Below are 12500 nucleotides of genomic sequence, written 5' to 3' on the forward strand. Positions count from 1 at the left end.
TCCTTCTATGGATCACATTCTACATAAACAACAGACTATGGACTGTTTGCATTGGACAGTGCACAAAACGATAGCCTTTTTTGCAAATTTAATTTGCAAATACTTAAAACAAAGCCGTCTCACACACATGCTTCATTATTATGCTAAGATATGTGAGTGAATGATAGCCCTGCAATAGTTTGATACATTTACATCAATAGGTTCATAGGAGAACACTGCAATAGTTTGACACATAGTTTCATAGTGTAGTAGTGTAGTAGTGTAATAATTTCATACATAGTTTCATAGTGTAATTGTTTGATACATAGTTTCATAGTTTTAATAGTGTAAGAGTTTGATACATAGTTTCATAGTTTAATAGTGTAATCATTTGACACATTCATAGTGTAATAGTTTGATACATAGTTTCATAGTTTAATAGTGTAATAATTTGACACATTCATAGTGTAATAGTTTGATACATAGTTTCATAGTTTTAATAGTGTAAGAGTTTGATACATTTACATCAAAAGGTTCAAAGGACAACACCGCACCGTGTCTGAGTTGTGGATTTGTGATGCTTTTCGTTCTGGGGCAGTCGGCCATGTTGAAATCATGCTTCAGTACTCACTGTGTTTGTGTGTTTGTGTGTCCGTGTGTGTGCATCCCCCCCTCCCCCCCCCCCCCCTCCTCTGCCCCACAGTGGAGTACGACCGGGAGCTTCCGGGCCAGCGGCGGCACCACAAGGAGTTCCGGTTCAACCTGACCCAGATCCCGGACGGCGAGACGGTCACCGCCGCCGAGTTCCGTCTCTACAAGGAGTGTGTGAGCCGCGCGTCCCGCAACGACACCTTCCTCCTGAAGGTGTACCAGGTGGTGAAGGAGCACCCCGACAGGTAGTACACACACACACACACACACACACACACACACACACACACACACACACACACACACACACACAGACAAACGCACACACACACACACACACACACACACACACACACACACGGTACTCAATTGCAAACACACCCACACAAACACAGTACGAAGGAATGCATACAGTATGAACGCATGCACACACACGCACACAAGCACAGATGTATACACACACACACACACACACACACACACACACACACACACACACACACAGCACACATGCACACCAGAGTCAAATCCAAATATTTCAATGTTTTTATCAAACGATGATCAAACAATGCGATAGTGATCAAGGATGGAATAAATGATGCATGCTGGGAGATGGGCAAGAGGCCACCCATAGGTGCGCATATGGTGTTCGATGGAATTTCAAAGGGAGTGCTTCACAACAAAAAATTCCATCAACTCTCCCATTCGCTCTCACTTCCTCTCTCTCTCTCTCTCTCTCCTCTCTCTCTCTCTGGTGCGTTAGCTAAACAGAGCGACGGACACTAGGTTCTGGCTGTGTTTACAATGCAGAATCACGCAAAAACCACAGAGACTTACAGAAATAGCATCAGAATCCTCCCCACCGCCGGCGAGAGAGCGAGCCTAACACTCGCCAAACATTTACATAGTGGCCCCGGGGGTAGATAAACATCCAATGAGATCGGCCCCAAAGATGTTTTGTCAGCCATGACCAATGGGAACCAGCTACAACTACCAAGAGCTAGAAGTATATATATATATATATATATATATGTTATATATTTAAGCAATAGATCACGACATGCTGTGGTATACGCTCATTATACCACAGTTAAGGGGCGTTGTCCGTCCCGACGCGCAGCGGAGGGGCGGCGACCCCCTTCACTGTGGTATAATGACCGTATATCACTGACTGAAGTGATCTATTGCTTTTATAAAACGGTTACGTAAATACGGCGAAATGAAAGTCATAGACACCCTCAATTTTGAAAAAGCGAGAAAGTCGGAAAAGCATTTTTTTTAACGAATACAGAAAAGTAGTCCCTCCTGGCTGCCGGCAAAGTGTACGGCGGTTGCTATGCAACACACTGTAGCGTCCTTCAGAGAGAAGGCTAGAGACGGTAGCTTGGTTCGCCGGCAATTTAGCAATTTAGAAGGCTAAATTGCCGGCGACCGTGTGCCTATTGCTTTACAGGCTTTTTTTTAGGCTTCAGTGAACTATGCTATCGCTTTTATATATAAATAAACAACAGTTCAAGTTAGGCGCGGAGTGATACTGGACTCTGTAAACTGAACGGGCGTCATAGCTGTGTGTATACGCTCAATATACAACGGTTGGGAACCAATCAGATCGCTTGATTTAGGCCCCCCGTTTTATAAAATATATTATATATATTAGTATATATTAGTATTAGTATAAAATATGTATGTATAAAATATGAGATTTCAGCTCCCTTCCCTCAAAGGCATTCCTTGTGCTACTGTTCATCATTTTTATATAGCCTACCCTATTTTTCTCCAATTCTTATCCAGCCAATCAGATCCCTCGAAAAAATGTTAAAAATTTGGTATAGAAAAGGATAGAGAGAATAAATAATGAGAAAAAGGAGGTACATAAAAATGGAGAGAATAAAAAAAGAGAAAAAGTAGGAATCTTTTTGGCTAAAAATTAGGTATAGATATATATAATACCTCTTTATTGAACCATGCAGTCACTGTCTGCGCAAAAGTTCTTAACCATACAAAGCATTGTAGATACGCAAATACTTTATAGTATATACTTTTAGTATAGTCTACTTTAATGTGGGAACCGAAAATATTTAAAAAGTCTTTATAAATTATTATAAAGACTAAAGTAGTAAGACTTAGTTATGGCTGTTATGGTATAATCTTTAATAAAGACTTTTCTTTGATAAAGGCTGTTATAGTATAATCTTCAATAAAGACTTTTAGTAATGGCTGTTATGGTTTAATCTTCAATAAAGACTTTTGGTCATGGCTGTTATGGTTTAATCTTCAATAAAGACTTTTGGTCATGGCTGTTATGGTTTAATCTTCAATAAAGACTTTTTGTTAAAGCTGTTATAGTATAATCTTTAATAAGGACTTTTGGTCATAGTCAGTAGGAGCAACAAAAGAAAAAGGCAAAGCACTGCCAAACGCAGCTTCCTCCTTCAGGGTCTTTCCTTCATCCAGGGTTTCAGGGAGTGAGGAGACGCTCCAGAATAAGCTCCATGTTGGAAGTGTCATTCGCTCCACAGAAACTTCTCTCAGGCGCTGGGTCCCTCTTTCACGTCTGTGTGGGAACAAGAAAAAAAAAAGAAAAAGGAGGGACCTGGCCCTTGTCTCCTCTCCAATCTCACATCGGCAGGGAGCCTATTAACTTTCTCGTACCCCACCTTGCCCTGAAAGAGCCGGCCTCCCGATCTGACTCTAAGCCATAATGATAGACCGCTTAACAAGCCTCACACCCTTTGTACTTTTAATTTGGTCAGGGGCCGTTTCTGTAGCAGCAGGTCTGGAATGCGGCCCAATCGCGGCGCTGAGATGTGTGTGACTGTGCGCGTGTGTGTGTGTGTGTGAGTGTGAGATGTGTGTGTGTGTGTGTGCGTGTGTGTGTGTGTGTGTGTGTGTGTGTGTGTGCATGTGTGTGTGTGTGTATGTGTATGTGTGTGTGTGTGAGAGAGAGAGAGAGAAAGAGAGAGAGAGCGAGAGAGAGCGAGTGAGCGAGAGAGAGAGAGAGAAAAGACAGGGTTTGGGCTTCTTCTGGACAATGAAGATAAAAGCAGCGATTCACCTGACGGTATCTCCATCATGCCTTACGTCTGCCATAATGGCTCAGATGAGGGTGTTTTTGGCTTCCACTTACCATTATCTTTGATTTAGTATTGACTAATCTGTTTTCTTACCGTTCTTTGCATGTCTGTAGTATTGCGTCAAAGTAATTTTAAAATATATTTTTCCAATATATCTTCTGCCTCAATTTCACTTGAATTTAAAATCGGTTTTGGAAAAAGAGATTTGAAAACATATAGTGTTTTAACTTTAGAAATTAAGGTTAAGTAAATAAATTCACAAAGAATTCAGTTGTAGAAGTATTTAATTGTAAATGAGGGATTGTTGTAGGAAGGCTGCATTGACAAGTCCAACAAAGGACATCTATTGCAACAGAACAGGGATCTGTGCGACCTCTGATCCTATTATTCCAGTTCATTTAGGCAGTCACTCAATAAGTTTGGTTTACTAGTAGCGTTTAAAGACCCAGAACACCGCAGGTAACCCTGGACCGAACCCCCTGTGAACTTTCATTGGTTAATGGTTTAGCACTAGTTCTTGCTGAGTGAAAAAGACCCGGTACACCAAGATGCATCTAACCCACCTTCGCACCAAACAAAACCATCCAAATCTAAGTTTGCGTGCCGAACACCCGTAAACAAATACAGGAGTAAACATAGTGAACCCGCTCAAAGAGCTCCATCTATTTTAAGGGTTTACCTTTGATCCTTCTCCTTACTCCACTTCAACACCTCTGCTTCCAGACGTCCAGCGTGGCAGCTTACGATTGGACGCGCATTTCAAACACGCTAATTAATGAGCCAATAAGGAGAGGATGTCCTCCCGCCCGCGGGGACATTCCCGGAACACCTGGGTGATTGCGGGGCTTTGATGCCGTGGCTGTCGACCGCGATTGGCTGGCGTGTCATTATCGAAACGTAATGGCAGGTGTGTCATTATTACCGAAATGTAATGGGAGGGATGGACCCCAGGCCCTCTTATCAGCCATTTTGGGTACTTTTTTGTTGTTGTTCCACATCTCTTTGCTTCTCTTTTTGAGTTCGGGCCAAGGCTGTGTTACTCCTTGTTCCTCCCTTGGGTGTTAAGCTGTTTTTGTTCTCTGGCCCCTGTTGCTCTGAGGAAATAGGCATCTCATTTAAAAACTGTCTTGTTAGAGACAGGCAGAATTTTTGTGCAAAAATAAATGGTGCAAGAGAGCTGGGAGGCTGGCTTCCTTTGTGCGCTACGACGTGAATGATGTTAACATATTTTTCGACTTAATACCCAGAGCCCTGTTTCCTTCCTTTCCCCCCCATTGGAGGTAAACCATATGGTCGAGCCTTTAGTAGAACCACAATCAGGAAGACCATAGTGCTATCATGTGTCTGTTGTTGCAACACTCTACTATTATCCTCACCTCACACAAACTCCTGGGCTCCAGGGTTATGGATCAACGCTAAAACCTTTTTGTTGTCTTTGTTAACAGTTTAGAGAAAGATGCAAGCTATTCTGCTCATTCTGTCGGCAACAAAGTGATGAATTTACTTTTGTTGTTGTTAAAGAGAAAATATCAGAAATGTAATAATTTCAAAAATAGATCCACATCTAATATCTATTTAATATCATCAATGTATTTGAATAGAATCCAAAAGAAAATCAACGTCATTGATTGCAATGCAGCTACACTTACATCTGATAGCCTTTCTCACAACTTACGTCATCAATGAAATCACCAAATAAAAAAAACAAGCATCATTGATCACAATACAGCTCTCTCATCTCACACGTTTGCTTCTTTGCTTCCTCCCTCGTCTCAGAGAGGCAGACCTGTTCCTGTTGGAGTCTCGCCGGCTCTGGGCTGCTGAGGAGGGCTGGTTGGAGTTTGAGATCACAGCCACCAGTAACCTGTGGGTGATGAGCCCGGGACACAACCTGGGCCTGCAGATCAGCGTGGAGACCAGCAGCGGTAAGCCGACTGAGCCAGGCCCGGAACCATGAGGTCTGGATGAGGCTTCGGCCAAACACAGTCGGCTGTTGTGTTTCTTCTTCTGTTGAGTTGCTGGGTGACTTCAGTGTGTTTGTTGGAAGTCTTGATGGAATGGTTGGTTTGATGATGATGGTTTGATGGAAGTCTGCTTCTGTGAATCTCCATGATGTGGTTTCCAGCTAATGTAAACAGAAACATTTGGCAATGCTTTATTAGATAATATGAGGTGGTACTTTATTAATCCCGGATGAGATTTTCAGGTTTATATTAAACATTGCATTGTGAGATAATTAGCCTTAGGTCTAAAGCAAGATATACCTTTAAAATGGAATTCATGGGGTCAGTTTCACACCTGGGCTTTTGTGTTCAATGGGCTTATATTGGATATGAGGAGGGGGGAGGGGGGGGGGGTGATTGCTCATATGGGGATCAACCATCTAAATATTGAAGCAAGCAACCTAAAACTGCCTGGGGTGCCCACAAAAGCCTGGGTAGGTGTGAAAATGACCTGAGAAGTGTTGAAAGTGAAATCCCCATTTACACTGTAAGGCAAAATACATTCCCTTGGATGATGACAATGTGTTGAGTGAACCTCCTATGTGTGTGTGGGTGTGTGTGTGTGTTTGGTGTGTTTATGTGTGTGTGTGTGTGTGTGTGTGTGTGTGTGTGTTTGCACCCCAGGGCGCATGATGGGCTCCAAGGAGGCGGGGCTGGTGGGCCGGGGCGAGGCGGTGGAGAAGCAGCCCTTCATGGTGGCCTTCTTCAAGGTGAGCGAGCTGCATGTGCGCAGCCCGCGCTCCACGGGGGGCAAGCGGCGACAGCAGAACCGCAACCGCTCCAATCAGCCCCAGGAGGGCTCCCGGGGCCCCAGCCCAGCAGGTGGGTCCCCCTCCCCGGCCCATGGCAGGTCCCATGGCTGTCTGGTTCTCTCTCTCTCTCTCTCTCGCTCTCTCTCTCTCTCTCCCACATGCTGATTGCATCATAGCTGAACCACGAACACCAGTCTCCCACACACACACACACACACACACACACACACACACACACACACACACACAGACACACACAGACACATGCAGCTGTGCTACTGGCCGCAGGCTCACCTCAGGCCAGTCACAACCGATCACATCGCGTCTGCGGTGATCAATGGATCGCGAGGCGGGCGGGGGAGGGGGAGCATGTGTTCGCAGTCTGCCTGATGCGGAGGACGCTGAGGCGTCTTGACAGATTGGACCCGACTCCGGTCGGACCTTCCTCTAATCAGAACGCCTGAGTCCGGGGAACGAGGTCCCGAAAGCTGTTTTTACTAGAGATAATCCACCTACGGATTAAAGGTACAGAAACCAGACACGCGACCCACGGCAGACACCTCCCACATCAGCTCCCATGACGGGCCAATCGGAAATGACCTTATTGGGACTGTGTGAGATGGATAGGTCAGGAGGACAGTGTGATCTGAAGATGAAAGATAGACAGAGACAGGGACAGGGGCCGAGGGAGAGGGAGAGGTTCCGGTCAGACTGAAGAGATTGGGGGGAAAAAAAGAGCGAGAATGCTCCCTTGACCAGTGACCTCATCAGCAACCTCAAAAAAGGAAAAAGAAAACACCCCCCCCCCACCACCACCTCCAACCCCCCACCCCCCCCTGCTAGCTTCCTGCTTCGGCCCCCGATAGATTTGACAAGCAGGTACGCGCCTGATGTTATGAGCCCCTCATAAGCCCTTCAAATTAAATCAAGCCCTAATCCTCCCACTGCATAATTCTGTCTAGCCTTTGTAGCGCTCATGGCTAAGCTTCCCCCTGTGAGGCTTCATTGTGTAACCATCAGCCATTGCTAGGCTAACGCTAACAACCATCTGATCCTCAGTTAATATGACTGCTGAGGCAAAATGCTAACCGTAAGCCCGTATAGGTCCACCGCAAGATTGTCAGAGAGAGGGAGAGATAAAGGATGAGAGAGAGAGAGAGAGAGAGAGAGAGAGAGAGAGAGAGAGAGAGAGAGAGAGAGAGAGAGAGAGAGAGAGAGAGAGAGAGAGAGAGAGAGAGAGTGGCTCTGCATATGCGATATATACAGTACAGCTGTGTTTGGCTGGATAAGACTCGGGGATCTCAGTTGGGGAGTCGCTAAGTTTACAGAGGCAGATAAGTGATTTACCTCGCTCTCTCGCTGTTGCTTCCATTTAATGGCTATAGCACCCGTTTGCTTTACTCCAGGCCACTTGTGGGACAACAGCCTTGTGAGTTTGTCTTTGCGCTTTGTCAGGGGAAAAAGAAATGGTTATTGCTGACATTTGTAGTTTCTTCGGCTACCATCCTTTTTTTTGCGGTTTCGGACGTTTTGTACTAAGCCCGCACCTGCGCACCGCTGTTTGGCACAAGGGGTTGTAGGTTAAAATCCTGCCGTTTTTTTTTACAGAACTCACTGCACAAGATGAAAGCTGCGGCAGGGGGGAAACATCTGAGAACAAAGACTTTGGGTTTGTTGTTTGTAGAGGAAGGTTCGAGTCCAACACATGTTGGGTTCTGGCAGCACTGGTTCTGTCCAGCTACCCCCCCGGTCACCTCAGGCAGGAGACGGACGGCTTACGGCCCCTGGAAATAATCATCGCAAAAGCTCCTGTGCAGGGCCTTAAGAACATCGCTAGCGTTTCCCAGAACAAAGACCGCAGTTTCCATGAGCTCCATTGTCTTTGATTAGTTCCCAAAAAGCTGCATGGTTATGGATTCCGCTTTAAACGCAAAGTCAGTGATTGTGATCGAGTGGTTCAAGTGTGGTTCAAGGTAACAGTTTGTTTGGAGGACAACATGTTCTTCTTATTCTTTCAACAACAACAACATGATTGATAAGGTCAGACCAAGTTTTATTACCTCACACAAATAAAACGTAGAAGAATCAACTTGTGATCTACTCGTAGGGGTTTCGTTTTTTCAAGCTCTCCGTGACGCTCTGATCACTGTGAAAGCCTTGCTCTGGGAGCGTCTCGACAAGGGGAGTTCTGTGGCGTCTGCGTCCAGGAGGATTGGACTTTACATAACCCAAAACATCAAGACCTCTCTGCTCTGCCCGCCGGGATGACGGAGAGTGTAAATATTTAGACCCGAAACAGGAAGGCCACCCACCCACCAACCGACCCATCCACCCCTCCGATCCCGGACCCCCCGTCCCACCCCCCTTGCCCCCTGCCCCCGCCCCTTATGCGGCGGCCTTGTTGTCCGGGTCTAGAGAAGGTGGGAGGGAGGGAGGGGGTGGGTGGGTGGGTGGGTGGGTCGCTGGGGTTGGTGGGGCGAAGAGAGAGGGGCTGGCGGGATAGGACAAAACATGGGAGGATTCCTGTAGGAATTCGGCGGGGCATATGGTTCCAATACAGCATCGCTCATCTCAGAGACGGGGACGAAACAGGGCTGGTTGGACGGTCGGAGGGAGGGCGCATCTGTCGTATTGGAGTGGGGGGGAACAGCACGCATCGCTCTGTTGTGGAAGGCCTTGACTGCTCGCTGTCAGTTCCAGGCCACCGATGCTTTGATATTTACCTCTTTATTTGTGCTCAAGATTCTCTGGGGAGTTTTTGTTGTCAACGTTCACCCTTGTTTTTGTAGACACGATATTGTGGTGGGGTGAATATCATTTAAACAGCAGTGCAGTGTCACAGGTCTTAATGTGAACACTTGAGTCAGCTCAAGAAGGGCTTAAAAACCCATCTTGAATCATAAATGTGAAGACAACACTCACATAGGCAAAATATGAGCCTTTAACGTGATCACTTGCTGGGAGTATATACACTCTTTACAGCGCACTACCTGCTGTGGCATTATCAGTTATTTATGAAAACCTCATTAGACCTGAATAACACTGGAGGATCATGGGTAAATAAATAGGAAACAAACATCAAACATTCAGGAGTATGCTTTGATGCTGTTTCTGAAGGCGATTAGAAGTGATCAGAAGCAATCAGCCTCAATTGTTTATTGAGGCGTATTGTTTATTTCTCTTTTATAATTTCCTCAATCATCATAATAGTTAGATAATAAGACTTGTGGTGAAGTCACCAGAAGTCTTATTTATCAAAGCGTGGTTTTGCTATTACTTCCTAAAACAAATGTCCTGTTTACATGTGAAGTGTAATCGTACAATACAACTCATTCAATAACACGCAAGTTTAAGCAAGCAATCCGATTGGTCAATTCCCATTCTCGAGCGTGTTAAAATACCTGGTCATAGAACGGACAAAAAGATTGTGCCTAATTACAGAAAGTATCGCTACGCTAACTAATCAAAACTACTTTCAAGAGTCTGTACTTGAAGCACAGGACTTTGGAACTCGGCGCAAGCGCCTCGTTCCTACGGCTGTGCTTTGTGTACCAATAATGACATTCACGAACGCCATCTTGTGTAAGATTGCTTAAATAACTTACTTCCAACTGGTTAATTTAAAGTTAAGACACCCTCTTTGCTGTAGTTTTGTGCTGAGCCTTGCATGCTATCTCCTGCTTCACCTAAAGAAGATAAGATATTGCGCTTAATTAATTACGTTCACACAATTTATGACAAACATTACTACTATTTACATACACATACAGTATATTTACATTGAATTGTTGTATCCATAACAATGAATTGAGTAAGTCTAAGGCAGTTTTAACAACTCCCTAAAATATGTCCAAAGGAAGGGTTTTTTTTGCGACGCATTCCACAATTCCACTTGTATCACCCCTCTGAAGAGCTCATGCAAATAGCAGTTAGTTAACAATGCGGCCATTGGAAACACGGGACCGGGCGGAAGGTTTCTCCCCGGGGGGGGGGGGAGGGGGGTGCCTCACGGCGGGCCGCGGCGGAGGAACAATGCGACACCTTTAAAGGTAATTTGGGGTTTTAGTGGGCGAGGCGAGCTGTGGGACAGTAACGGGAGTCGGCCCTGGGCTCTGGGCTGCGGGGGAAGTTAACAACCATTCGGGGAAGGAGTATCGCGTCCTAGCGTAGCCCCAGTGGCCTGTAATTAGGGCCCAGCTAGTCATTAGCAGCTAGCTAAAAGACTGACCACACTAACAGTATCGCTAAAGGCATTATAATGACACGGCACTTGGCCAGCTGGGTTTTTTCATCCGTCTCTCCTCCCCTCCCACGCCAATACCACTGCTTTGCCTTTTTGTGTTTACCTTCAAAGTAATTAGACATGGTGGAGCTCCCTCACAGAGTTTAATAACCTCTGTGGTGAAAGACAGGAAGACAGATAAAGGGGAAGGAGAGAAGAGCGGGAACCAAATAAGCGAATAATCTCCACCAGCGAATCTCCGGAACTAAGACGCTATTTTTTTTATGGGGCTCCTGTTGTGAAATATGTCTGCCGTGGTTGCTGAATAGTTATGGCACCTGTAAGTGTGTGTTACTGTGATTGTAAAAACCAACGACTTTTCAAGTCTTTTTGAGACTTTTCGAGCAACTTTTTCTCAAGAATTAGTATGCAGTGTATGAGTCTGTTTTCAATCTGCTGACACGGTTGTTATCATTTTGGTGTTCTAATGTCACAGGAACACTCTCGCTCTCAATCAGCCATTGATTATTGTTAGCACAAAACAGTCCATCTACTCAAAACTATCGATTGCCTGTTTTGTCTTCCATGGATTTTTGCCATCATTGGTCACTCGTCAATTCCAGTTTTTTTTTCTGCGGGTCCTGCTACTGAAAAGGAAGTAAATTAGTGACTGGCAACACCTGCCGCGAATTCACCTGTCTTCTAATTGGATCCTGAGAGACACGCCCACTCCCGTCCCTCATTACAGACAGAGGTAAACCACACATCTCCACACACACAATAATATCATCACATTTCGGAGTCCATTCCCTTGACTGCCATGACCTATTTATTCCATCTTGAACCTGTGGGGAACCTCACTAAATGGTTTGGCTTTCAACTACAAACCCACGCTAGAGGAACAAGCTGGTGGTCCGATATAGAGTTATGAGTTATAATACACGCGTCTTATATTACTGTCATAACCATGTGACCGCAGTACCGCGACTTTCTTATAACGCTTAAAATTAAATTATATATTTGGCTGAGGAACAAATATTGGCCATATACTCAGGAAACGGCGACCCTCAGAAATATGACCAGCTACGCTCACTCCGAGTCGCCTTACAGTTACCACAGTAACACGACAAACAGATAAATCGTAATGAGCTACTTTCCATCCTTCCAACACACAGGATCCCTGTTAGGGTTTCTGTCCTCAGTGCTCTTGCTGTAGAGTGTGTGTGTGTGTGTGTGTGTGTGTGTGTGTGTGTGTGTGTGTGTGTGTGTGTGTGTGTGTGTGTGTGAGAGAGTGTGTGTGTGTGTGTGTGTGTGTGTGTGTGTGTGTGTGTGTGTGTGTGTGTGTGTGTGTGTGTGTGTGTGTGTGTGTGTGTGTGTGTGTGTGTGTGTGTGTGTGTGTGTGTGTGTGTGTGTGTGTGTGTGTGCTTGCATGTGTGCAGGCCTGTCTGAGTGTGTATGTCTGTGTGTGTGTGTGTATGTGTGTGGGGGGGATCTTAATGGCAGGAAGGCAGGAAGTGGAGATGTAGGTTTATGGGCACTGTCCATGTTAGCCTTTTGCACTCAATGAACACCCACAGTAAATATGGGCTTTATTCCTTTAGTCCAGAAACAGACACACACTGTCCATAATGATGGCTGCTAAGCTCAGCGAGGTGTAGAGAGCGACAGAGAAAGAGAGAACGCTAGAGAGAGAGAGAGAGAGAGAGAGAGAGAGCTAGAGAGAGAATGAGAGACAGAGAGAGAGCTAGACAGAGAACCAGAGAGAGAAAGAGAGAGAGAGCTAGCGAGAGAGAGCTAGAGAGAGAACGAGAGACAGAGA

General features: G+C 45.4%; 1 protein-coding gene across 1 annotated transcript in view; it reads left to right on the forward strand.

Annotated features, from left to right (window-relative positions):
• bmp6 (bone morphogenetic protein 6) overlaps positions 1–12500 on the forward strand; it is a gene marked incomplete at its 5' end in the record, with an annotated part of 24321 nt that overhangs the window by 6012 nt on the left and 5809 nt on the right. The window contains 3 exons of the mRNA XM_084474916.1: positions 683–875; positions 5481–5629; positions 6332–6529. Of these exons, the coding sequence (XP_084331042.1) occupies positions 683–875; positions 5481–5629; positions 6332–6529 (540 nt within the window). The remainder of the gene's footprint in view (positions 1–682; positions 876–5480; positions 5630–6331; positions 6530–12500) is intronic.

This window comes from Micromesistius poutassou (genome assembly GCF_964030765.1).
Source record: "Micromesistius poutassou genome assembly, chromosome: 11".
In the NCBI taxonomy this organism is placed as follows: domain Eukaryota; kingdom Metazoa; phylum Chordata; class Actinopteri; order Gadiformes; family Gadidae; genus Micromesistius; species Micromesistius poutassou.